Source organism: Dromiciops gliroides, chromosome 1 (assembly GCF_019393635.1).
Source record: "Dromiciops gliroides isolate mDroGli1 chromosome 1, mDroGli1.pri, whole genome shotgun sequence".
In the NCBI taxonomy this organism is placed as follows: domain Eukaryota; kingdom Metazoa; phylum Chordata; class Mammalia; order Microbiotheria; family Microbiotheriidae; genus Dromiciops; species Dromiciops gliroides.
In genome coordinates, this window is record NC_057861.1 from 674826031 (window position 1) to 674853081 (window position 27051).

Sequence of the window (27051 nt, forward strand, 5' to 3'; positions counted from 1 at the left end):
TGGTGTGTGAGTTGAGAGATTGGAAGTTGGAGTTTACAGGGCTACCCCTCACCCTTGTTCTGACCTCAAGGCCCAGGAGACCTGGCCGTAGGGCGGGGTGCACTTAGCTCTGGAAGCTCTCATTTGGCCAGACGTTAATGTGATTTTGCCCTTAAGTGTGTGATGTGTGTGACTGTGTGTATGTGTTCATATGTGTGTGTGAGTGTGTGGGCTCCCAGGCAATGCTCGGATGCCCCTCCCCGCCTCCCCTGAAAGCCATCTAGGCTCACTAGCTGGCCCAAACAGCCCTCTTTCCTCTGAACCCCATTCCCTGGGAAGGGCCGGCTTCTCCTTCAGGGCCACACCTACCCTCTGATCAGCAATGCAACAATAGCAACAATAGCTAGCCTTTATATGGCACTTTACCCATATTATTTTATCATCACAATCCTGGGAGACAGATGCTTTTTAAGATCTTTGTTTTAGAAATGAGGAAACCGAGTCAGGGAGTGGTTACAGGGCTACTAAGTGACTATGGCTGGGTGTCTAACATTTTATTCACTGCACCAATGCACTGCCTTGATGTGGGGGGCTGAAACATCACATCCTGGAGGCATTTTTGAGTCTGAAGAGACCCTAGTCCATCTAGTCCAATCTCCTTCTCCCCCCCCCCCTCCCCAGGGCAATGAGGGTTAAGTGACTTGCCCAGGGTCACACAGCTAGTAAGTGTCAAGTGTCTGAGGCCGGAATTTGAACTCGGGTCCTCCTGAATCCAGGGCCGGTGCTCTACCACTGCGCCATCTAGCTGCCCCCCAATCTCCTTATTTTTCAAAAGAAAAACATTTTAAACTTCTTTTTCCCAACATTCTTTCCCTCCTGCTTCTCCTCCCCCAACTAGAAAAAGAAAAAAATGGAAATTTGCTCGAACAAATGTGCATAGTCAAGCAAAACAAATCCCCCAAATTGGCCATGTCCAAAAGTTATGTCTTATTTACAGAAATGAAAATTGAGGCCCGGGGAGGTGAAGATGCTCTAGAACAGGGCTTCTTACCATAGGGTCCATGAATGGATTTCAGGAGATCCTCAAACTTGGGAAAATATTACAGCTTTATTTTCACTAATCTTTAACTGAAATTTGGAGTTTCTTTCAATTATTTCAAAACATGATTGTGAGAAAGGCTTCAGCAAACAGCCAAAAGGGTCCATGAGACAAAAAGGGGTAAGAAATTCCACTACAGAAGCTACTTCCCAAGCTCAGAATTCCCTGTGGTTTTGGATGTCTCTCTGTGTCTCCCCCCCCTGTCCCCGTCCCCCCCTCCCCGTGTCTGTCTCTGTCTCTCCCCCTCCCAATCTCCCCTTCTCTCTCCATCTCTCCCCTCCTTTCTCTGTCTCTGTCTGTGTCTCTTTCTCTCCCTCCTCTCTTCTCTCTGTCTCTGTCTCTCCCCCCTCTCCTCTTCTCTGTCTCTGTCTGTCTCTGTGTGATCTTGGGAGAGGTTCCCCCGCTCCCCCACCCCCGCCGCAGTTTCCCCCTATGTACAACAAGGACAATGGACCAACTCTGATCCCTAGGCCCCTTCTGGCTCACATATTCCATTTTCAATTTGATGAATACTGATTAACTATCTATAGTCTCTTGGGTTGCGAAAACAAAAACGAAAATCCCTGTGCTTCAAAGAGATGGTGGGCTACCAAGGCCATATATACACCAGTAAGCACAGGGCAAGGTAGGGAAAAGATAGTAGCAGAGACAAGAAAACAGGAAAAATGTTAGGAGAGTTGAGAAAGGAGAGAATACTTCCGGCCAGGGTGAATCAGAGGTCTTCCTGGGGATCCACAAGCATTTATTAAGCATCTCCTCTGGGTACTGGGCTCAGACATCGAAGGAATGACACAATGCCCACTTGCTAGGAGGTTTCTTTCTAATGAGAGATGCTGGCATTTGACTGGTGTGTGCCTTGAGGGAAGAGAGAGATTTTGACAAGAGATAGGGAGGGGGAGTGTGCTGTGTGGACAGTAAAGCCCTGACATTCTCTGTTCTATGTTCTGAGACCTCTTCCAACTCTGACTTTGTTCTCTGTGTTCTAAATTCTGACTTGGAAGTCATCCTTTCCAGCCCCATCACTGTTCCAAACTATCCACACCCCCAGGAACCTCTCCCACACATGCCCTGTCCCACAGAAAGCCCTGGTCCCATCGCTTTTGGGGGGGGGGAGGAGGAAGGGCAAGATTGGGAAAGAGAGCTGGGATGCCAAGCCTTCCAGAGTGGTCTAGAGCGGGCACAATGGGGAGGGGGTCACCGCACTGTTCCCCAGGGCTGGGTCTCCCAATCCTTGCCTCCAGCAGGAGGCGGGGGCTCCAGTTACCAGCCCCCCTCCTCTCCACCCTCCGCACACTTCCTCGCCTCATTGGCTGGCTGTGGGAGGGGCGCGGCCTGGGTTGCAGCCAGATGTTGGGAGTAGCAGGAGGGAGGGAGGGAGGGAGAGCGGAGCAGTCCACCCTCCCAACTCCACTCCAGCGATCCCTGCCCAAGCCACAGACGTCCTGTAGCGAGGCTGCCTGAGTGGAGAGAGGGCCTGGGGGGGGAGGTGCGTGCCCCGCTTGGGGCCCTTCTCCCTAGTTGGGAATGCGCAGCTCCCGGCTCGACAGCTTCTAGGGCAGTTCCGTCTGGAGTTTGGTGAGCTTTCTGGCCCGAGAGCCAGTTGGGGAGGGGGTTCAATGGGGAACTGTGGAGGGACCCCTAGAGGACTTGGGGGGCATCTGGCTTCTTTGCTTCTTTTCTGCTAGGGACTGAGGTGGGCTCTTAGTGGGGGGGGGGAGGGCTGGGAAGGCAGAGGCCTGCCCACCAGGAAGAGAAACTAGAATGGTCTGTGGGGCACCCCAAAGCTCAGTTTCTCCTCCCACAGCCTTGACCCCAGAACAAGACAGGAAGTATTGTCCCCACCCCCACTCCCCAGCCAGCTCACCCCACCATTCATGTATTAGAGGAGCGTAGTGCCTTGGACTTGGCATCTCTGTGGGTAGTGAGTATTCGGGGATGGGGGCTTTTTGCAGACACGGTTGGCGAGGATCTGTGGCTCTATCTTAGGTCTGTGTTTGCCCACACGTGTGGGGCTGGGGGAGGGGCACCCCAGCTGGCTGGAGCTGCCCTGGCAGATGGCCGGGGTTGGATTTCGGACGGTTGGGGAACTTTGGGGGCTGTCCCGGGCATCAGGTAACAACATCCTGGCCGGCTGGCCGTGCCTGGCAGAGGGCCTCCCTCCCCCCACCTTCTACATCCAGGAAAGGGAAGAAAAGCTTCTGTGCACAAAGGGAGAAACTGAGGCAGGCAGGCACCCAAGACTAGCTGGCACCCATGGTAGCCAGAGGAGCTCACATATCCAGCAGCTTCTTTCTCAACAGCTGTGCTTTATGAAGCTGACTGGGGCTGGGGGGTGGGGTGGGCTGCCTGCTGAGGGCCTAGGGGTAAAAAGGGAGGGGGGGGGCTAGGCTAGCTTGACTGTGACAAGGAGAGGAGGGGGGCAGGGGAGATTTTATAATATTCCCGGGGCCACTTCCTTCTCCCTCTTGAGCCAAGAGAGAGCTCAATGGGAGCTGAGAGGGAAGCCCCCTTACCCTGCCCTGCCCTAGTTCCTCTCCCCCTCCTCAGCTCAGCTGAGCTGAGCTCAAGCCCAGCCCGACCCATCCTGGCCCAACTTCTCCACGCCCGATCTCCGCCACCCCCGGGCCGCCTGCAGCGGGTGCTGACTTGCCTGCTGGGGAACATGCTGCAGCCTGCCAGCCTGAAGAAAGCAGGGAGACAGGAGGTTGGGGGGCCAGGCACGTGGCAGCTGCTGCTGGCTGGGCAGGGTTGCACGTGCCAGGGGGGCCAGGCAGGTTTTGGGTAGGTGTCCCACCTGCTTCTGGTATGTGCTGGTATGCCCCCCCCCCCCATGATAGGAAATAGGTAGTGATGCCTCAAATTAGACATCGCACTTGGGGCTCAGTCGTCCCCCTCCCCCTTGCCCCCCCAAACATTTTCCACCAGCAGGAAGATGCTTTTGGCCCCTGCAAATCTGGACTCATTCTGGTCTGATGGGAAAAGCTGGGAGAGGGACAGGAGGGAACCTGGGAGTGTACCCAGCATAAAGCATGAGCTCTGGTTGTAGAGGCAAAGGTTCATGACCATGGCCTGCCATTTACCAGCTGTGTGACCTTGGCCAAGTCATTTTGCCTCTGTTTCTTCATCTGCAAAATGAGGATACTTGTCCTTGTGTGTTGTAATATCAGAACAATTAAAATATCACGAAATTTATTTTAGTCCAGGCTTTTGCTATTAATTTGTTATAGGGGTGTTATTAATGCTTGGTTACTAACTTGGTTAGTCACTGCCTGGTGCCTCAGTTTCCCCATACTTAATCTGGGGACAGAACCCCAGTCAGCCCTCATGACAACCAAGTGCCTACTTGCCAAGTACTCACCCAGTGCCTGCTGCAAACAGGCGGTGAGATCTCTAACGAGACCCCTCCCTTCTCTGACTTTGTTTCCCCATCGGTAAAATCAGGATAGTAATACCGCTTGGCTTTGACCTCTGCGCTCTCCTCTCTCCTTCAGCTGTGCGGACGGGAAGAGCCGGGCTCCCCACGGATGCAGGGTCCCTCCCAGCCACCCCCACAAGAGCCAGCCAGTGGCCCCCGGCCCTGCCACCCACCACGAGCCTCAGATGCCTCAGAAGCAGACTCAGCTTGCTGCTTAGAAGAGGACGATGAGGAAGGGGGTGCACCGTCCCCCTGTGAACGCACCCTGGACTGGGACTCGGGCTACTCAGAGGTGTCAGGGAGTACCTGGCGGGATGAGGACAGGCCAGTGCTTAGGAGGGTGGGCCGCCTACGCGGCCGGGCCAGCCCCCCACCTGGACGTCGGCCCCGTCCCAAATCTACTTCTGACGTCTGTCTGGAGCAGTGGCGGGGACTGGATGCTGAGGACTGGACAGCGTCTCTTCTGTCCCGGAGCCGGAGCCGCCAGCCCCTGGTGCTAGGGGATAACTGCTTCGCAGACCTGGTGGAGAACTGGATGGAGCTGCCTGAGGCTGGGGGTGAAGGGTGCCCGCCGGGACCCCCCGCTGGTTGGGAAAGCCCCATCACTTCTTGCTCAGTCTCTCGGACCAGCTCAGGCGCCGGCTGGGAGGGGGAGGGGGAGGGGGCCGGGCCCGGGGCCCTTCTGGAGCCGGGGCAGCCCCCCAGGGGCGGAGCAGCCCGGCAGCCATGGCCGCCAAGCGCCTGTCCTGCCCCCCCTGCACCTGGGTGCCCCCTCCCCTCGCCGGACCTCGCTTCGGACTTTACTCACTTTGCTGCTCTAATGAGAAGCCGCAGCCGCCAGCCCATCATTTGTAATGATGTCATTGGCTACATTTGACACCTCTTTTCTCCACCCCCATCCCCAAGCACGGACAATAAAGGGTTTTCTATTAGCCCCCGATTTCTCCCCTCCTTGGCAGGGAGCAGAAAGGGTTTGGGGGAGGAACCCTGCCCCCAAGACTGCCCAGCAGGGTCTACCGCAGGCGCCAGGCATAGCCCACCCTTAGAATCACGGGATTCCAACGTTGACGGCTCTAGCAATCCTCTCAGTGTACATATGCAGAAGCTAAAACCCAGAGGGGACAAGAGATATGCCCAAGGTCACCCAGTTAGAATCTGGCAGAGCCAAGATCCTGACGCTTTGAGTCCAAAGTATGCCACATCGCACAGTTTGGTCTGAAGATAGACCCAGCGGGCTTTGGGGCATGGTCCCAGGCTGCAGGGACAGGGCCAAGACTAGAGAGGCAGGCGTGATAAGGGTGCCTTGGGCAAACTTTCCCTTCCAGGGCCTCAGTTTCCTCCTCTGGGGAATGGAATGGCTGATGTCTAAAATCTTTTCTAGCTCTAAATCTCACGATTTGGTGAAGGAGCAGTCAGTATTGTTTGTTACCAGGGAGGATGGGCCCGCAATGACGCAGTAGGGTGCCTGAGTCACAAATGGGGTGAGGGGAGATGGGAAAAAACGAAAAAGGGGCTCAGTGTAGCAGCCTGTTCCCTGAGAGGCAGAATCCTGGGCTGTAAGAGTCTGATTGGCTGGTAACATTTCAAGCAATTTTTTTTTCTGATTTCGAATTGGCCACCATCACCTGGCCCTGGTTAATGCTTCATCAAGGGTTTTATTAATGATTCTGAGGTCCGGAGCTCAGCCATGTGTCCGTCTTTGTGGGCCGGGCTCAGCAGAGGCAGTAATGTAGTGGGGGGAAGGTAGTGTCGTCCGCTTCATCCTCACAGCCGATCTCAAACACCAGCTCCTTTTGGCCCACCTTCGACTCCTTGCCAGTCACCTTATGCACCACTTCTGTCACCCTGTGGGGGAGGATGGGTGGGCACCGGGCGTCAGGGGCTCAGCCACACTTGGGCAAGGGAGCAAAGAGAAGAGAAAGAGAGGCAGAGTTGGGGGCCCAGGGAAGGGGGGCGGTGAGAAACAGGAGCAGCTCAAGACAGGAAACATCTGAAACTATTTTAAGAGAGAGCAGAGGCAGGAAACAGGCTATTCTCTCAGACGAACAGCCATGAGCTGCAAGTAGGGTGGGGATCTGGCCCCGTCCCCAGAACCCAGTCTAGGACCTGCAGGACTGAGTGGGTAGCTGGACTGGGGGATGCGACCTTCTCCCTGGGCATGGGCAGGACCCTAACTCTGACCTTACCTTGCCCCCTCCCCCCCTCCGTCCTCCTGCCTTCTACAGATTCCATTTGGCAACTCCATTTGGTTGCAGGAAACTGCCAGGGAAGTGTGAGGGGCCCCTTTGGTGGGGACAGGGAGGGAAGAAAAGGTCATGGCAATGGGTCAGCTAGTGATGGGACCCCTAGGAGTCTTGCTGCTGTGCGATTCAGAGGCTGGCTAGGCTAGACAGTAGCTGAATGACATTGGGCAAATCACTGAACCCTTCCTTCTGGTGCTTAGTTTTCCCATCTGGAAAATGAAAAGGTTAGAATAGATCTCTCAGGGCCCCTTCCACTTCAGAGCCTGTTAACACTCCCTACTTTTTTTTTTTTTTTTTTGGTGAGGCAATTGGGGTTAAGTGACTTGCCCAGGGTCACACAGCTAGTAAGTGTTAAGTGTCTGAGGCCGGATTTGAACTCGGTTCTCCTGAATTCAGAGTCAGTGCTTTATCTACTGTACCACCTAGCTACCCCCTGAGGCTTGATTTCAACTCTGGTCTTCCTGACTCCAGGCATAGGGCTCTATCCACTGTGTGGCCAGCTGCCTCTGGGGAATCAAAGAAGTGAGGGATTTGTCAAAGAAGAGCATGATAGGGGCAGCTAGGTGGCCCAGTGGATAGAGCACCGGCCCTGGATTCAGGAGGACCTGAGTTCAAATCCGGCCTCAGACACTTAACACTTACTAGCCGTGTGACCCTGGGCAAGTCACTTAATCCCAATTGCCTCACTAAAAAAAAAAAGAAGAAGAGCATGATGAGCAGCTGTCATTCCCCCTGGGAAAGGAATAGTGGTATTGAAAGGGGTACTGGAGCAGACAGGAAGCTGAGCTTATTTTACACAGGGGAACAAGGGGGTGGGCAGCAGAGAGCGCTGGGGGTGGTAGCTAAGACCCATGGGGTCCCTCAGAAAGGAGAGACAGGAGGAGGCCTGTGTCCCCTCTCCTCCACGCTGGACCTCACCTGAGCTGGAGGTTTTGCTGGGTCTCTGGCCGGCGCCTTGAGTACAGGAGATAGGAGTCCAACAGTAACATGGTCACTGGAAGGTCATGCTTTTCCTGGGGGTAATGGAGGGAGGACAAAGGCCCTGCTGAGCCCTAACCTGGTCCCATGCATGTGGAGTAATCCATGGGGCAGGTTGGGAGTCACAGAGGCCTCTGGAGGGGCAGGGAGGGGCAAGGTATGGGGAAGAGACTCTGAAGGGGAATCTACTCTAGGGTCCTTTCCTGGGAGGGGAGGGAAGGAAGAAGCTGGAAGCAATGGGATCTGGGCCTAGGGGCACTAAGAGATGGGCCAGTCTCCTGGCTTGGGGCAGGGGGTTGGCTACATCTAGACCTGGCACAAGGCAGATTGGGCACCAGAGGTAGGGGAGATCTGAGTCCCTAGACAATAGGGTCCAATTTTCTACAGAGGGAGGCATCCGGGTTTGACCAAGAAGGGGAGTCGAAGTGGCCTGCATCCCTGGCCAACTCATCCATTCTCCATTTGGCAGGGATAGGTAGAAGTCCATTGCTAAGGGCTAGTGCAGAGACAAGGGTGACCATGTGTAGGAGATCTGGCATACAGGTGGGGTTAGGCTCACCTGGAGATAGGTGAGCAGGTCCTTGAGGGTCATTTCAGGTTGACCCGGGGCAGGAGCAGGCACCGTGAGCCGGTGCCAGCATGTCCACGTCATATCACGATACTGTTGGGTGGGCAGAGATGTGTATGTCAGCGACAAGGCTACACCAAGGCTTCACATGAGCCAAAACACCCCGCAACCCCTTCCTTCTGGGTCAAGGAAGTAACAGCTGTGGCTGAAGAACCAGGCCTCCCCCTCTTCTACTTTGGAAAGGGCTAGAATTGGACAAGAGGTCCTTCTTTGACAAATCCCTCACTTCTTTGATTCCCCAGTTAGTAAAAGCCCAGCTGGGGATGGGGCTGGGGGGGAAATCTTGATGAGGTCTTAGAAGCAGAAAGCAGTGAGTGGAAAAGGAAGGGACACAAGGAGGAAGAGCCCTGGAGCCTCCTCTTCATCCTGCTTCCCCATGCTGGACCTTGCCAGAGCTGAAAGTTCTGCTGCCTCCAAACCAACATGTTTGAGATTAAATTCATCTTCCCCTATGCCTGCTACTCTTTCTGATTTTTCAGCTTCTCTCTGTAGTACCACAATGCAACCAGCCTCCCATCTTGGAGTTATCTTTGACTTTTCCTCTCCCTTACTTCTTTTATTGATTGATTTATTTTGGCTGGGCAATGAGGATTAAGTGACTTGCCCAGGGTCACATAGCTACTAAATGTCAGGTGTCTGAGGTCAAATTTGAACTCAGGTCCTCCTGAATCCAGGGCTGGTGCTTTATCCACTATGCCACCTAGCTGCCCCTACTCTCCCTTACTTGTCATCTCCAATCAGTTATCAGGTCTTGTTGATTCCAATTCGGCAACATCTCCCAACTCTGTGCTTTTGCCTTGGCTGTCTCTCATGCCTGGCATACCCTCCCTCCTTACTGCTGCTTCTTAGAATACCTCATTTCCACCTCTGCTGGCCCTGCAGCTGTTAATGCCTTCCCAACAAATTATGTTAATGTTGTATGCATCTTACATATTCTTCTATAAGTACATATCCGCTCCCCAAGAGTTAATTCCTTGAGAACAGGGATTCTTGTGTTTCAATCCCTAGTGACTGACACACAGTAGGCATTTAATAAATGCTTGTTGTTTGATTGACTATCTTCTGAATTTATCTACATTTCTACTGTCACACCCTGGTACATGCCTGCCTTGCTACTCCCTTAGATTACTACAATAACCACATTACAGAACTTCCTGCTACCAGTATCTTCTCCCACCAACCCATCCTTCATTCTGCTGCCAGAATAATTATCTTTTATTTGTAGATCTAGTCATGTCACTCCTCTTACCTTTTGAGTAAAGTTCAGTTTTCCCTGTCCTCCACATAGTCCAGTCGAAAGGGATTCTTTGCCTCCACCCCCATCCTAAACACCCCCATGCCTTCATTCAGACTCTTCCCTATGCCTGCTGTGTCCTCCCTCCCCTATTAGCCTGGTGAGTTCCTATTTGTCCTGTAAAGACCAACTAAAATGCCACCTCATCTAGGAAACGTTCCCTTATTCTCCAGGCTGGCAGTGACTTCAGGCCTCATCTGACCCTTTGTAGCTCTTACCTGTATATCATAGTTATCTGGGCCTTATTTTTTTGTAAAATAAGGAGAGGGTCAACTAAATGATGTCAAAGGCCCCTTCACACTTTACATCCTTTGACCCTAAATCTACTCCCTTCCACTCCAAAGGGTAGAGAAAGGCAAGGCCAGGAAATCCACGCCTTTGAACTGCAGGTGGGAGAAAGGGTAGTTCTGGAGTGGGGATGGGGCGGGGAGTAAGGCAGAAGGAGGAGGTTGAGGGTACGCTGAGGAGAGGGCTTGCTCAGTCAGCATTCCTTGCTCCTCCCTCCCCAGGCCTGGCTCCTCAGTGGGGCCGTCACAGGACATGGGGGCCATTTCCACAGGAAAAGGGGCCGCTCGCTCACGCAGGCTTGGGGTGGGGTGGGGGTCAGGAGAGCTTCCTGAGGAAGTAGGGGGGAGGAGTGGCAGCTGCAAAGCTTAGATAAGGAGCATTACTCCTCAAGTCCATGGCCGTCCAGCCAGCTCAGTCTCCACTGAGCTGCTAACCCCCAGCTCCCCAGCCTGCCCTCCCTGAGGGTGACAAGAGGTTCCTGCTCCAGGCCAGTACCCGAATCAGGGCACCCGGACGGTCACTGACCGGCCTAGTTCCTTCCTCTCAGTTTCCTTCTCTGTAAGGTGACACAGTGAGATGAGCTGACCTAAGTCCAAAGCTCGTTCCCTAGAAGATTCTATGGTTCTCAGATTTCACATCTGTGTGAAGAGATCCCAGGATTCAGAGGTGGACAGGACCCTAGAGACCTCCTGAGTCCAACAGTCATTTTATGGGAGAGGAAACTGAGAGCCAGAATGGGAAAAGACCAAGCCCACAGTCAGAGTCAGAAGACCCAGGATTTAAAGCTAGCTCTTCCCATCTGGAGAGGTTGCTTGAACATACCAGGGACACAGGAAATCCTTGGGAGGTTTAAAAGGCAGGGAACAGTGGGGAGTGGAGGAGAGGGATTATGAGTGGGGACCATCCTGGGGTCTCCTAGCCTGGCTCATCAGAAAGGCCACTGTCCCCAAAGAATGACCAGATCTCGCCCTAAGGCTGGGCCTAGTCTGGGGACAAAGAAGGCCCTGTGTGTGGGGGCAGGAAGGGCCCCCCCCCACGGTTGCTCCCTGCTAACCCCTGCCCTGGGCTTCATACAAAGGCACTCTGTGATGGACTGCTAGCACTGAGGAGCTGAGGACATGAAGGGATGAAGACCCCAGGACTGGACAACAGTCAGTCCCTGTGACCCCTGACTACTCCCACATACTGGGGGGGGGGGAGGGGGAGGGAGACAGACCTTTCTAGCATTGTGGACCATTCCCTCCCTCTCTCCCTCTTCCTGCCTTCCCCATTCCTGCCTGCCTCTTCAAGACCCTGTTTTTCATTAGCTCCATCTAATGAGCTAATAATCACTTCCAGACCCTAGAGTAACTGGCTTCCCTCTGCCCAGCCCCAACACACATATGTGCACAATGTAAGCACACATTGAGACACACGAGCAAGGGCACGAATGCCCTCCCAAGGACATACATGCACACACGTACATGGGTACATGAACATAGGTAGCCCCCAGAGACCACTCCCCCAGGGCCAGGCCAGCCTGAAGACTCCCAGGGCCCAGGCACTGAAGTTGGGAGAACTAAGGCCGACAGCTGCAATCAGGCCTTGTCCAGGCCTATCTCATTCTCTCATTCTCATCCCCTCTTTGGGGTGGACTTGGCTCTGACTGAACCCAGAGAAAGTCTCAGGCTCCCCTTGTTCGCCCCTCAGCAGGGCTCCCTAGGGGAGGGAGGGCTGAGGAGGGGGCTGACGGCCGGATGTCTGGCTACACTAATGAGTTAAAGCTGCAAGCTCTCCCCGCCCCCCCACCCCACCCCACGCAGACCCCGGCGGGTCTGACGGCTGCTTCCTGTGTCTGACAGTTCCCAGCCTGCTGCCCCCATCCCCCCAGCCTCGGCCCTTGTTCCCCACTCTGGCCTCTCATCCCCTCCCAGCCCAGCCCGGCTCCCAAATCATCTGCCTTCTCTCCTCACCCTTCCCAGCCTGGTTCTGTACTACCCCTCTTCAGTCCTTGCCTATTCCCCTACCTTCCAGGTTCCTGACCTCCCTTATGATATCAGCCCCATGAATCAGACAGGCAATTCAAACCCTTCTGGGAGTCTGGGAGGGAAGGAGGGGGGAAGATGGCAAAGAAGGACTGGCCTCCACTCTCCACACTCCTCCCTAACGTCAAGTTTGGGGGAAGTTCCTCAGGCAGAGATGGGGAGCAGGGAGTGACCGTCCAGCTGAATTCTCAGGGAGCTTCCTGTGGGGCCCCAATCTCCCCAAGATGCCTCTTGGACCAGGCCTGGAATTGGAGACAGAGCTGGGCTCAAGAGTGAGCTGGGAATGAAGCATTTGGACACTAGGTTAGAGACAGGGATAGGGACCTTGGCCTGAAGTACAGGCACAGAGGGGGCACCAGAAGCCCTCTCCTTAGCCGTGCCAACGGAGAGGCTCCTTGGACGGATGAACTTTATCTAGAATACACAACAGAAAGACCACAGAGGGCCAAGTGACTTTGAGGGAGACAAAAATATTCTCTCGGAGTCGACTCAGCTGTTTCGGGCCAGATGTGGCGATTTCCTACCATCAAGGAAGAGCAACTTAAGAAGGAAGCCCTGTCCCAAGGGCAAAGGTTCCCCGGGGTCAGCTCAGAGAATGAGCTGATTCATGAGAAGCTGGGACTAGAGTCCCAGTGGCCCATGGACAGAGAGGGAGGGGGGAGGGACATGAGGAAGAACTGAGATAAGGGAAGGGGCAGGGAGAATGACAGGGTGGGAGACAGCGATGGGGTCTGGAATGGGGTCAGAAAGAAGAAAGACTAAAAGAAGGCTAAAGAGTCAAGGACAGCCAGAGAATGATCTATAGGAATAGAGGGGGGAGAAGGCCAGGGACAGGGAGAAGGTCTGAGCCAAAATGAGAGAGGGGGACCAGAGGAAGGACAGGGAGAGAGGCAGGAACAGGCTAAGCAATCGGGACCAAACGTAGAAAGGGAAGGGGGTGAGGGACAGGCTGAGGGGGAGAAGGTTTGGGAAAAGGCCCGATATGGGGGGAGATGAAGAAGAGAGGCTCAGAGAAAGGCGAGGGGAAAAATGGCAGTCACAGGAAGAAACTGAGGGGTTCCTGGCAGGGTGAGGGCAGAGGACGAGTCTTCACCTGTTGGACATGCGGGGCCTCCGGGACGCAGCGGCTGAGGCGAGGCACAGCTAGGTGGAGGTAGCTGTGGCGGTAAGAGCTGAGCCGCTGATGCCCCATCACAGTCTTATACAGCTCCAAGCCAACCAGCCCGGCCACTACGGCTGTTGTTGTGGCTATGGCTGGGATGATCTTCCCCACAATCTTCTTACTCTAGGGAGGGATAGACACGGAGGCATCAGCAGCAGTAGAGGTGAGGACATTTGGGGGTCAGGGCAAGGAGGGCTGGACCCTCTGGAGAGATGGAGAGCACATAGGTGGGCAGGGGGCCTCTCCTCTCAGCTCTTTCCTGCCGGGTGGAAAATGGATCATTCCGGTCCGGTCCCGTTGGCTGTGGGGAATTTAACTTTCCCATTTAACTACTGTGGTGAGACTCTACAGAACCAGCGTAGAGAATCATAGCACCTTAAAGCTTGAGGGGGCATTAGGAGTTATTCCAGTCTCACACTCTCATTTTATTTTCTTTTTTCCCCTTTTTCTTGGGGGGGGGGTTAGGCAATGAGGGTTAAGTGACTTGCCCAAGGTCACACAGCTAGTCAGTGTCAAGTGCTTTATCCACTGCGCCACTAGCTGCCCCAGACACCCTCATTTTATAATTGAAAATGAGACCCAAGGGGGTAGCTAGGTGGCGCAGTGGATAAAGCACTGGCCTTGGATTCAGGAGGACCTGAGTTCAAATCCGGCCTCAGACATTGACACTGACTAGCTGTGTGACCTTGGGCAAGTCACTTAACCCCCATTGCCCTGCAAAAAAACCAAACCAAAACAAAACAAAAAAACGAGACCCAGAGAGGAAGGAGACTTGGACCAAGGTCACACAGATAGTGAGTGTTGGAAGCAGAATTAGAACCCATCACCTGACACCAACCCAGTGTACTCTTCACTATAACCGGAGTGGATGCGAGGACCTGGGGGGTGAGGAGTGGAGGGGAGGGATGTCCAACCTTGCTGCGGTCAGCTGGGGGGATTCCATAATTCTCAGCCCGAAGGTTGGATGCAGCCACAATGAAATCCATGTGGAAGTTACTGTCATCGTCCTGTGGAAAGTTGGTCAAACCCCTGAAGAATCTGGTGGGCTCTGGGGCTCTCAGCATCCCAGAGATACTTAGTGTACTTCCTGAGTCCTATCTTTTTTTTGGGGGGGGGGGGGTAATGAGGGTTAAGTAACTTGCCCAGGGTCACACAGCTAGTAAGTGTCAAATGTCTGAGGCCGAATTTGAACTCAGATCATCCTGAATCCAGGGCCGCTGGTGCTTTATCCACTAGGCCACCTAGCTGCCCCAGGCCTATCTCTTACCATTTCAAACTGCTGTGGCTCCAAGGAGGTTCCTGGCCATCTGGCTAGAGCTGATCGTAGTTTTTGCAGATGGGTGGGAGCTGCAGTTGGGAGAAGAGGATAAAGAATGTCATTTGGCTAAGCATACAAGCCTAGGCCTGGAAGCTCCTCTGATCAGTTACTTTTTTAAAAAATTAAATTTTATATTACTTAATATGGTTAAGAAAAGAAACAATAATGAACATCAACGCAAACAGCAAAAAAGGAAATAAAGAAATGTTTTGTAGAATTCACTTAGAAAAATTAAATTTTGGTTTCTTTTCAATTATCAAGCATTCATTTTTTAAAATCCCACCCTCTTTCCCTTCTCTTTCTTCCCACCCTGTCAAGGGAAAAAGGAGAAAAAAAACCCAGTAACAAATAGCAGAGCCAAACAAATTCACATATTGGTCATGTCTGAAAACAGTGTCTCTCTCTGCCATGAGGTGGGCTTTAAATGGCAAACAGCAGGCCTTGAGAGACAGAGTGGGATAGTTAAGAAAAAAAAAAGGGCTGCCCTTGACATCAGGTGACCTGGGTTCAAATCCTGACTATGAAGTTTCCTAGCCATGTGATGATGGGTGAGCCACTGTTTCCTCATCTATAATATACAGGTGCACACACCACGATTTTTGTACTGCCTCCCTTCTAGAGTTGGTATAGGAACTTCTACCAACCTTAAAGTGAGCGCTCTAGAAAGTGAGTTGTCGTCATCACCGAAATAATTTTCATCATTATCAGAGTGTAGGGGCAGAGTCTTGAGCTGGGAGTCAAAATAACTGAGTTCTAGTCCTGGCTCTGTCACTAAGGTGCTGGGTAACCTTGAGCAAGTCATTTCCCTTCTATGGGCCTCAGTTTCCTTTATTGTAAATGGGGATTTGCCTAGCTGATCACTGAGGTCTTTTCCAGGTGTGGTGTGCTATAATCCTGGGATTAATGATCAATGCCCCTTTGTTATTTCCACCTGTGTGAACCCTTTGTAAGGAAAGGAGTTATCTTTTGTAAACTTTGGGGTTGACCACATATTAGATTGAATCATTCTGATTTATGTTTGGTTAGGGTTTTTTTTTTTTTTTTTGTGGGGCAATGAGGGTTAAGTGACTTGCCTAGGGTCACACAGCTAGTAAGTGTCAAGCATCTGAGGCCAGATTTGAACTCAGGTCCTCCTGAATCCAGGGCTGGTGCTTTGTCCACTGTGACACCTAGCTGCCCTCTCATTCTGATTTATTTTTGAAGATGATGGGAACCCTTTTGTTACCTGTTTGGGTTGTGGGTTTTTTGTTGTTGTTGTTTCCTGCCTAGCAGGAAAGTGCCTGGCATATAGTAGGTATCCAACCAATGCTTGCTGTTTGATGGTATAATCAAGTGATGGACCAGAAAACTGGATCCAGAGGGCTAGATCCTTTATACCTTCCCTCTCAAGTTCTGGCTGGCTTTCCCTATGGACAAGGGCTGTGTCTTTCCTATTAGACTTGGGACTTCCAAGGGTAGATGGAGGAAGCACAAGCCTTTACCCCATTCTGCTGAATCTTGTTCTAGCTCTTGGTCATTGGCAAAGATGGGCATGTGGACCCGGAGCTGACAATCAGGTGCTGGTAACTCCTGAAGCATCACACGTAACTCATCACGGTCCTTCGAGCCCTGAAGTACATGAGTCTTGGCATACAGGTTAGCCGCTGCCAGAATATAATTCAGGTGGGTGTCCTATGGTAGAAGCCAAGATCAGTAGGGCCTAATGTCACGTGTATGTTTCCCTTCTGCCTGTTCAGATGTATATGTAATTAAGTACACATGTGTCTGCATATATATACACACATACATAGATACATAGACATATATCTACAGCATGTGTTTGTCTATGCAAATGCTCATCTTCATATGGATGTGTGTGTCCACATTCATGTATCTGCAGACAAAGCTCAATGGGTATATGTTTGCGTGTGTGCCTGCTTATCTGTACATGCATAGATCTATGTACATGCACATGCATACATACATGCATACACGCCTTCCACTTTTATCATAGATGTCCATTACGAGGGCAAAGACCATGTTGCTGACTTTTTTTTTTGTCTCTTCCGTGTTTATTTAACACAGTGTTAAGTGCACATTGGAAGAGATTAATAAATGCTTGTTGATTGATATATACATAATACGTGCACTTGTCTGTGTCCCCACATATGTCTGTCTCTGTTTGGATCCCAAATTACCCCCCACCCCCACTCCCATATCAGTAGCATGACTTGTCCTGAATTCTGGACCCATGAGGACAAGGTGTGAAGAGGTTCAGGTCTCAAATTCTTCAAGACTTGGGGAGGCATGGGGAAAGGCTGAACAAATTGTGGGATGATATTAGGATGGAACACTATGGTGCTGTAAGAAATGATGAACAGGATGTTATCCATCTACAGAGAAAAAACTGATGGTATCTGAATACAGATTGAAGTATAATTTTGTTGTTAGTTCCTCTTTCTAAAGTTTTTTTTGGTCTGTTTTCTTTCACAACTTGACTAATGTGCAAATGTTTTGTGTGACTGCACATATATAACTTAAGTTCTTAAGGCGGGGTCAGGAGGGAGGGAGGAAGAGAATTTGGAACACAAAGTTTTAAAAATCAATGTGGGGGGGATGCTAGGTAGTGCAGTGGATAAAGCACCAGCTCTGGATTCAGGAGAACCTGAATTCAAGTCTGGCCTCAGACACTGGACACTTACTAGCTGTGTGACCTTGGGCAAGTCACTTAACCCTCATTGCCCCGCCCCCCCCCCAAATCAATGTGAAAATTTCTTTATACCTGTAACTTGGGGAAAATTCTAAATTAGGAAAAAAAAGACTTGGGGAGGCTGGCACAGGCACCAAAGGATGAGGCACATTCTCCCACAATGATCAGTTCTTGGCTTCCCTTCCCCACCCATCCCAGTGGCTCTGGCCCAGCCCCTGTGCCCCTGCTCACTCTGTGGATGTCAAACTCCAGGGGCTGGGGACAGCGTTTGGTTCCAGACCAGAAGGGGACTCCTTCCTCATGCACCTGGGGAGTTAGGACAGGTCAGAGTCTTCATCAGTACATCAGGAGTATGCACGGTTACTGACTTCTCCCTGTTCCCCCCTCCCCCACACACAGCCCTCTTCCTTGCTCCCTTACCTTGTCTTGGGGGTAGTACTGAAGAATGTGGATTATGCTGTCATGGAAGCAATCTTGCCAGCGATCGCGGGCCCAAGCGACGCAGTCCCGCCAGCACCGTGGTGGGGTGAGGAAGGAAGTGCTGGCAGTCCTCAGATAATCAAGGGTTTGTAGCCCCTCCATTCCCTCGAACAAGTCTGACTCCCTGGGAATAGGGAATACTCAATGTAGAGTCCCAGAATCTGGGCCCCTGGGGGTCATGAACAGTCAGGCCTTATGGGTCCTTCCACACGACCCCTGAACTGTTCCTCCTTCCCACCTACCATCCCAGTCACTGACCTTGACTCTGCTCCCACAACAGGGATTCTGGTCCTTCTATACCTGGGCCCATGGGCTGTGGGGCTCTTGGAACCAGGATAAACACCTTCTTCCACCCACCAGAGAACAAGGCTCAGTGATACGCAGTACCTGGGGCACCCAGTGCTGCTGTTCAAGGCCCCATCCCACCCCTTGCCTTCCACTGCTGAGGCCTTCCTGTAGGTAGCGGTTCATTATCTCCGCCGGCCATCTGAACAGTCCTTCGAACTCATTCCGGGCCCACTGTGCCAAGAGAGGAAGCGGAACAAAGCGGCTGGTTAGACCCAGCCTGGAAGAGGTGGTGATCTTAAACTCTGCCCACCCTCTTTGATCCCCCCATTGTCTTGGAGCCTTTGGACCAGAGGATGGAAGGGACCCCAGAGGGAATCTGGCCCAACCCTCCCCATTTTCAGATGATGAAACTGAGGCCCAGAGAGATGAATTGATTTGCCCAGAGTCACAGACAGAGTCAACAGCAGAGCGAGGATTCAAACTCGGATCCTTGGACTCCAAGCACTCCATTCTATGCCAATGCCTCCCTCTCCTTCTCTTCCCCCACTCCCTTTGCTTCCTACAGAACCTCCTGTAAAGAGGGCCCAGGCTCAAGTTAGGTGGGAGGCGAGGGATTCGGGGTTACTGAGTCACCTGTAGGGTGTGCTCAATGGTACTGGGGAAGTAGCGTAGGGTGCAGACTTGGTGTGCAGTCTCGTTGCCATCTTCAGAGGGTGTGTATTGCTCGGTTATGGAGGGCACAAAGACGGCAGCACTGCCTCGGGTACCCTGAGTGCCTGACTCTAGCATTGGCTTCAGATAGTGGACACAGCGCTTGGACACGTACCCACCTGGGGGGTCGGGATTGGAGAGTGAGAGGGCTGGCACCGGGGCTTAGGGACTGAGGACCAGGGGCTTCTGGGTGGGCATTTGGGGAATAGTCTGGTATCAGTCTACCAAAGGTCTCTCTCCTTAGGGCAGCTGGGCCTGGAGTCAGGAAGACCTGCTCTCAAATCTAGCCCCAGACACTCACTAGCTGTGTGACCCTGGACAAGTCACTTAACCTCTGTTTGCCTCAGTTTCTTCAACTGTAGAATGGGGATAACACCAGTACCTACTTGAAGGGTCTTTATTTTCACTAACCTACAACTCAAATTTAGTATTTCCTTCGGTAATTTACAAATGAGATTCTGAGAAAGGTTCCACGGTAAAAAGCCATCACCAGTTGATCTAAATGGTTCATGACACAAAGGGGAAGGAGCCCGTACTCTACCTGGTTCTTGGTTCCTTCCTCTTCTTCTGGAATGTTCCTGAGGAACATTGGACTTGATGCTTGCTTCCTTTCTTTCTTTCTTCCTTCCTTTCTTTCTTTTTTCCTCATCTTTTTTTTGGCGGGGCAATGAGGGTTAAGTGACTTGCCCAGGGTCACACAGCTAGTAAGTGTCAACTGTCTGAGATCGGATTCGAACTCAGGTCCTTCTGAATCCAGGGCCGGTGCTTTATCCACTGCGCCACCTAGCTGCCCCTGGACTTGATGCTTTCTAAGGCCCCTTTCTCAGTCTAAATCCTATGATGCCTCCCCATCCCCTCCCAATGAGGATACGTACGGGCCTTGAAGCTGTCCAGGGCAGAAACCACACCATCGAGGCTGGAGAAGAAGTCGTCGCCATAAATGTGTTCTGTGTCAGAGCCCAGTTCATTTGTGTGTGCTGTCACAGAGAGAGCTGGGTTCATGCCCTTCACAGCTAGGGCTGCTACTTCTGACTTGGGCTTCTAGAAGAAGAAGACAGAGAAGCTTAAGAGAGAGCCCAGGGGCAACTAGGTGGCGCAGTGGGTAGAGCACAGGCCCTGAAGTCAGGAGTACCTGAGTTCAAATCCAGCCTCAGACGCTTAACACTTACTAGCTGTGTGACCCTGGGCAAGTCACTTAACCCCAATTGCCTCACTAAAAAAAAAGAGAGAGAGAGAGCCCAGAGTTCTGGGGCTGGACACCGGGGGTGCAAAGTTGAGGAGTCTGAAGGGAAGGGGATAGAGATGGCCCCTTTGAGGCTTAGGAAGTCAGGACATAGATCTCCATAGAGAATCCCCCCTCCCTCCAGAAAGTGGAACCTTGAGGAATGGGATGGCTATGTGGGCTGAGTCCCCAAACTCACCTTTAGGTCCTCTGACCGGAAGAGGAACTGTCGGCTGAGGTTGGAGTGCTCTATGATGTCCATGTCCGTGACGGTGACACCCCCGCCCTGCCCAGCTCCTAAGCCCAGCATGGCAAAGGTCTTGAGCATCTCACAGCCAATGGCCCCTGCCCCCACCTGCCCCAGAGAAAACAGGCCTAGCTGACCAGCTGTTGGACCGAAGGGAAGTCACCAGTTCATTCCCTGAAATAACTAAATGGCTTCCAAGAGCCTTTGACTCTGCCCTCCATGGGCCCCTGACCTCCTTCAAAACCCATTCCCTTCACTCCACCCTGCATGGCTTCCCGCGTCCTGCTCCTTCCTCCAGTGACCTTAGAGATGGAGAAGACAGACTCCCCAGAGTTTGCTGGGCAGTGGGGGCTCAGCGTCTAGGAGCCCAGAGCCCTGATTTCTACTTCCTAACCCTGTTTGGGGCTCACACCCATAGCAACCTTAAGCAGCTTCACCTCCCATCAGGCTCAGACTGGACAAGAGAAAAGAGCCTCACTCACACCAGGCCTGACTTATGCCAGCTTGGACCCCCTTGACCCCCTTCTGCTCACCAGAAAGTAGCGCTGCGTGCCCAGCTTCTTCTGGAAATCATCTCCAAATACGGCAATCTGTCCATCATAACGACAATCTCTCTGAAGGGAGATTTGGGATGGGTGTAAGGGGGACAGAGAGGGGGAGCAGAGGAGAAGCAAATAGGACCCCCGCTACCATTCACTGTGCTGGAGTGGAAAGAACACTGACACAGAGCCAGAAGACCTGGTGTTCAGGTTCTTCACTGCTCTTGGCAAGGTGTCCTCATCTGTGAAATGGGGGTAAAGGCTGAACTTTCTACCTAGCTACCTTCTACAAGGTTATCGCAAGGAGAGTGCTTTTCATAAAGCGCTTTCTACATCGACTGCATCTCCTTAGCACCCACAACAGAACTCTGCTCAAGACTCATCATGGCCACTATTGTGATTTTTCTTCAATTTTGAGGGAATCCTGTCCCTGCTTCCCCCCCACACTAGATCCGGGATTCCTTAGCTTGTTTCCTCCTTCCTATTCCACCCTCCCCTCCCCTGAGGTCTAACATGGGGTGTCAGAGCCTAGGAAGACTCTCCTCTCTACCATCCCTGCCCTTGGCCCGGGGGTTTGGGGGTGGGGGTAGTACTCACTGCCTCTGATCTCAGTGGGGGCTTTCCATCTTCTGGCAAACATTCAAGAGCATCAAAGTACAGCCACTGGTCCAGGGGCATGAACTTCCCTGAGGCTGCCTGGGAAATTCCACATTATTAGCTCTCCTGTCCCCCAAACCTTCCTCCCTTCCACCTTTATTCCTTTCTTTGGCTGCTCCACAGAATCAACTCTATTTCCCTCCCTTTCTTTTTTGTTTGTTTCTTTTTTTTTTTTAAGTGAGGCAATTGGAGTTAAGTGACTTGCCCAGGGTCACACAGCTAGTGTTAAGTGTCTGAGGCCGGATTTGAACTCAGGTCCTCCTGACTCCAGGGCCGGTGCTCTATCCACTGCGCCACCTAGCTGCCCCCTTCCCTCCCTTTCTAATAGTTCCTGCTCCTTGAAACTGTCCTCCTCTCTGGTGTGGGGAGTCTGTGGTTGGGGAGGGAGAGGGAGGGGAGCCCAGGCCTGGACTCAAGAGAGATCTGGGTTTGAATCATGATGCCAATATTGACTAGCTGTGTCATCGCCTCTCTGAGCTTTGATTTCCTCATCTGTATCAAAGGGAAGATACTTAAGAATGTCCCTAGTTTTCTCCCAGGGTAGTCATGAGGAAAGGACTTTGAAAACTAGGCAGCTTAGGTGGTCTAGTGGATAGAGTGCTGGACTTGGAGTCAAGAAGACCTGAGTTCAGATCCTGCCTCAGGCACTACTGTGACATCAGGCAAATAACTTAACCTCACTATGCCTCAGTTTCCACATCTGTAAAATGAGTTTGACTTGGTGGCCTCTACGGTCCCTTCCAGCTCTAAGTCTATGATCCTATGTGTGACTTTATAGAACAGTATAAAAATGGGATCTGAGGGGCAGCTAGATGGAGCGGTGGAAAAAAGTGCCCGCCTTGGATTCAGGAGGACCTGAGTTCAAATCTGGTCTCAGACACTTGATATTTACTAGCTGTGTGACCCTGGGCAAGTCACTTAACCCTCATTGCCCCCCCCCCCAGCCATGGGAGCTGATCCTACCAACTGCTCCTTTCCTCCTGCCCCCCACCCCCGCCCCCAGCTCCCCACCCATAGGAGGAGCATTGGGCTTGAGGCTGCATTCAGAGACCTTGGAATTAGCCCTGTGTTCCAATCCCAGTGTTGCCACTACTTGTGTGGGCTTGGGGAAACCCCTTCCTGCCCTCTGGATCTTAATTTCCTTCTCTGTAAAATGAGGGAATTAGATGAAACATTCTCTAAGACTATCAAGACAGGATGAGCTCAAGGACATTAGCAAGCATAGAAGTCTGGGGCAAGAGTACCCTCTGGTGACCACTTTTGGTTACTGCAAGCTAGTGGCTCACCAGCATGGGTCAAGGGTTTTGGGGATTCTTCCCTCCTGGTCCCCAGCTCTCACCTTCAGCATCTCTTGGGCTGCCATCCCGCCAAGCACCGAATTGATAGGGCTCAGGTCCCCAGTGCAGGTCATGGCAAACTCCCTCACCAGTGCCTCATCGAGGGGCTCATTCAACTTCTGGTCATTATTTCCCTGAAGGGGTTCTAGGCCCTGGACCAGGTCCACCAGCTCATTGGCATCCCCCTGCCCAGGAGGAGTAGGTGATGAAGAGAAAACTCCCTGGTTTTTACCCAGCCCCAGCTCTCCCTCCAATCACTAAGGTCCTGAGGGTGCCGGGGCAACTCACCAGGTGCCAGGGCCTGGGGAGGCGGCCAGTCTGGGCCTGGTACTTGTGCAGTGCCCGGAAGGCCTGATGCAAGCAGCGGGCACGCTGTTTCTCCTTAGGGCTGGGTGCCACGATCCTGGGCCGGCACAGCGATAGGGACAAGGCTTCCTAGAGATGGGAAGAGGGGACATCCCACCTTTATGTAGACGACCTCACTCTCACTGCTCCCCTTCCCCTCCCCACGACGATCCTTTAGATCAGAACCTCTCAGGGCATCAGCTCCCCTTTCTCTCGGTATGCCAGGTCCCCTGCCTAAGGGCCTAGGTCTCAGGGTTTAGAACCAGAGCACTGAGCTTCAAATTTGGTTTCAAATTCAGGTTCCACTTGTTACCTGTGTGACCTTTAGCAAGTCACTTAGCTGTTCTCAGGCCCCAAATTCCTCCTTTGTCATATGAAGAGATTGGACTAGAAGTTCACACAGGTTCATGCCACCTCTAAACCCTGTGATCCTCCTCCAGTTCCTTGGCAGAGGAAGGGCTTGTCCATTGCTCCTTACGCCCCCCCCCCCGTTACTTGGTGGGCTCCCTAGGCATGTGCCCCAACCCTCATTCTAGCCCCCTAGTAATTACTCCTTTCCAAGGACTGCTTACGTAGGAACGTGTCTGGGGTTTCTTGACCTCTGTGATGACCCCACTTCGTAGGTAGGGGGAGAAGGCCGAGGTGTCTCCAATCTCTACGGTCCATCTGTCTGTCGAGTTTTCCACCACCAGTCAGCATGACGCCTAATTCCACTCCACTACTCTAGGAACTGTCCTAGAATTACCCTGGCCTTGATTTCTGATGGTTAAGCACATTAGTAGGGGACAACAAGACAAAGAGGAGATGTGCCTGACAGCAGGGCCCTGTCTCCATCATTAATCCAAGGGGCTTCCTGAGGGAAGGGGTTATTGTTCCTCTTCAGACTAGGGGCTTCCCAAGGACAAGAAATTCCCCCTTTGGGTTAGGAGCTCCATGAAGGTGGGGGAGGGAAGATTGGGGACTTTCTCAAGAGTAGAAGCTGACTCTGTCCTATAACTCATACCTTTTCTCCCTCTCTCTATCCTCCTTCACCCAACTCTGGGACTTTCTTACCCTCAACCCTCACAGGGTTGGTATGACTCACCTAGAACTCGGATACGCCGAGGATCACAATGATTGAGCTCTGTCATGCCCTCGATGCCAGAGAAGGTCACCCAGGCCCCATCCTGGAGACCACGGCCATCTTCTTCAAGAACAGTGAGTACACCAGGAGAATCCTAAATATGACAGAACTCTGGTTGCATATGTCAGTGCCTTCTGCATCGGGGACCCCAAGGCCACTGCTCATCCTGGGCTGCAGCAGCTAGATTGTGGCTGCTCAACACCCACCTGAGAGATCTGCCTGATGCTTTTCTCTACGGGTTCGTCTTCACTAGGGTCATGGATGGTGAATTTCTCGCCAAAGTCACAGAAAAGTTGCCTGGGAAAGAAGGAAGGGGAAGAAAGGACCACTGAGGCAGCTCCTGGTAATGGGTCCTTTGAGAGTTGGGGCACAGTGAAATTCAGTTAAGGAATTCAACAGATTTATGAAGCCTCCACTGTAGGTTGAAAGTGCTGTGCCTGAGGATGGGGAGGTACAGAGTTTACATGAAGGACTCTCCCATGAGCAGTTCCCCTGTCTAGCCTCAGAATGCCAGCATGGAAACTCTCATGAGACTGTTCATTAGAGAGAGGCGGTCAAAATGTGGCACAGAGTCTGAGAGGGAGTTTAATAATGTTCAATAATGAACAAAGTATTAACAAATAGTTTAATTTAATTTTTTATTATTTTTATTTTTTTGCAGGGTAATGAAGGTTAAGTGACTTGCTCAGGGTCACACAGCAAATAAGTATCAAGTGGCTGAGGCTGGATTTGAACTCAGGTTCTCCTGAGTCCAGAGTTGGCACCCTATCTACTGCACCACCTGGCTGCCCCCGATAATTTTATTTATTTTAAATTTATTTATTTAATAATTAAATGAACAAATAATTTTAAAATTAAACAAATGTTTAATAATTAACAATGCAATCAAAGAAAACTTCAAGAAGTTGGCATGGGAGAGAGTTTTGGAAGAGCCAGGGTAAGGTAAAGCTTATCCTGGGCTAGGCAGGTATGGGGTTTGGAAACAGTAAGGAAAGAGGGAAATCAAGCTCTGCTGTGACTCACCCCACCAGGCCCCGAGTGCTGGCCACCAGGAAGCGCACCCCATGTTCATGACAAAGCTTTCCCACCTGCAGCTGTTCTTCTAGTGTGGAGTCTGTCAGTATCACCACCTGGGGGTCCTTGGAGCTCAGCACACACACAACCTGAGCTGACCAGGCCTTTCACTCCCATCCCACCTTCGTGCTGACGAATGCCCTCCCCTAGCATCCAACCCCGATGGCTTCCTTCCCCATTGCCCCTACAGGAGCGGGACAGGAACCCCCAACACAGGCCGGAAGGAATAGGAGTCTGAAGATGGAGCTTTGAGTTGTATTCCAAAGATGGAAGGGGTGGGGGGTGGGGGTGGGGGGGAACGAATCTGCTGGTCTTTTATGGGGGGAGGCGGGGAGAGGTTTAAAGGAGAATCAGAGCCCTGCTGGTCTGGAGGACGAGGGGAACCGGGGCTACCTGGAATCTGCGTAGCACAGTCTCAGTGAGGGGACCCTCATAGGTATTGATGCACACATCACGGTTGAGTTGTTTTAGGCGGGGCAGAGATGCTTGGGCCCTGTTTCGTCCTATGTCCTCCTCTGACAGGAAGAACTGGGGCAGAACGTAGTCGTGGTAAGAGAGGAACACTTCCCCCTGCGGCTCTGACCCAGTGGGGCTCTTCAGCCGCCACTGTCCTTTCCCTCACGGGCCCCCTTCGCTTCGACCCTTCCTTACTTGAGAAGCCAGATCCATCCAGCAGGTGGGGCTGGGGTCATGCAGAGTGAGCGCTCCCACTCCGGTCAGGACCAGGTTCTTGGCAATCTCCACACCCAGCCCCTTCATGCCAGACACCAGCATGGAAGACTTCTGTTGCCTCCTCATGGCATCTGTGCCTAGAACATACCTTGAGGGGTGGAGGGAGAGTCTTGGTCAGCTGATCGATGGTCTCCCACTCCTGCTACCCAGCTCCCCTTCTGAAAAGATGGTTGGAAATTTGGCTCCTTACCAATCTGTGCCCCCTTCCTCCTGGACTTACATCTGTCGGGAATACCGTTGTTCATCGATATCCAAACGCGTCTTGGAGGTACCCATTCTCTTGGAAGGACCCCCACTCGGTCAAATACTCAGCCGTACACTCAGCTGGACAGCGCTGTGGCTAGCCCGCTTGCTAGACACCCAGTTAAATCCCACTGGTCAAAGCCCTAATCCCCAGACAGAGCTCCAAACAGCCAGTCAGGGTTGACCCTAAACTCCCACAGGTGGCTCAGAACAGTGATAGCCAATGCCTCCCGAGTCTTCTCCCTTTATTTCCCTTCCCAGAACCGCCCACACTGTGTCCAGGCTGCTTCCTAAACTCTGCAAACCCCTCCTGGTTTTACAGATGAAACAGTCTTCCACCCCAGCTCAGTTAAGAATCAGATGGGGCAACGAGTAAAGGAAAACCAGGTTTAGCTTTTCTGTCCCTGCCTCCTCTTTCGTTTTCTAGGAAAGTGAAAGTGAAAACAAAAACCTGAAAATGAATCTTAGGGACCCAGTTAACTTCTTACTTTCATCATCAACCTGGAACGTGCCGCAGTGCCCAGAGGGAAACTCAGCTGAAGGAAGAAGACATTGCCTTCGTTAGCCTGGCTTTATTCCAGCTTACATCACTGCCCTTAACAGACTCCATTCAAGGCAGACTGGTTGACTTACAGTTCCCCAAACCTGGCATTCTCTTATTTCTTACCTCCATGAAGGGCCCGGGGAGGGGGGGGGGCGGGGTGGAGCAGGGGGGCAGTGTCAATTCTACCTCACCGAGTCCTCTAGATAAGGCCCAACTCATTTGCCACTGCTACAAACAGCCCCTCCCTAGCTGCTCCTGCTACCTTCCTGCTTTTCAAATGATCACATAGTTGCTTATCAGTTTACATGTAATGTGGTTCCCTTGACTCACTAGTTACTTTTCTCCTTCCAGGGACCAGCTTTTTTCTTTTCTTTGTATTACCAGCATGTGGT

The 27051-nt window shown here is 52.2% G+C and overlaps 2 protein-coding genes across 2 annotated transcripts; one reads left to right on the forward strand and one right to left on the reverse strand.

Moving 5' to 3' along the window:
• Positions 1 to 2454: 2454 nt before the first annotated feature.
• On the forward strand, positions 2455 to 5410 carry INKA1 (inka box actin regulator 1). Its single transcript, XM_043976435.1, is given in 4 exon segments — positions 2455 to 2651; positions 4569 to 5056; positions 5059 to 5246; positions 5248 to 5410. Coding segments are annotated over 3 exon segments (765 nt in total). The 5' UTR covers positions 2455 to 2651; positions 4569 to 4602; the 3' UTR covers positions 5371 to 5410.
• A 415-nt stretch (positions 5411 to 5825) lies between these two features.
• On the reverse strand, positions 5826 to 26801 carry UBA7 (ubiquitin like modifier activating enzyme 7). The gene is made up of 25 exons (XM_043977854.1): positions 26783 to 26801; positions 26093 to 26651; positions 25792 to 25960; positions 25534 to 25668; positions 25090 to 25196; positions 24273 to 24363; positions 24028 to 24160; positions 23516 to 23613; positions 22887 to 23033; positions 22601 to 22783; positions 21202 to 21300; positions 20599 to 20679; positions 20018 to 20173; positions 19472 to 19637; positions 18519 to 18715; positions 18031 to 18116; positions 17538 to 17721; positions 17349 to 17423; positions 15910 to 16099; positions 14378 to 14457; positions 14025 to 14117; positions 13042 to 13233; positions 8274 to 8375; positions 7655 to 7749; positions 5826 to 6338 (listed from the first exon to the last, which is right to left on the reverse strand). Exons 2-25 carry the CDS (start codon positions 26146 to 26148, stop codon positions 6206 to 6208), a joined length of 3048 nt encoding a protein of 1015 aa, XP_043833789.1. The 5' UTR covers positions 26149 to 26651; positions 26783 to 26801; the 3' UTR covers positions 5826 to 6205.
• Positions 26802 to 27051: the final 250 nt, after the last annotated feature.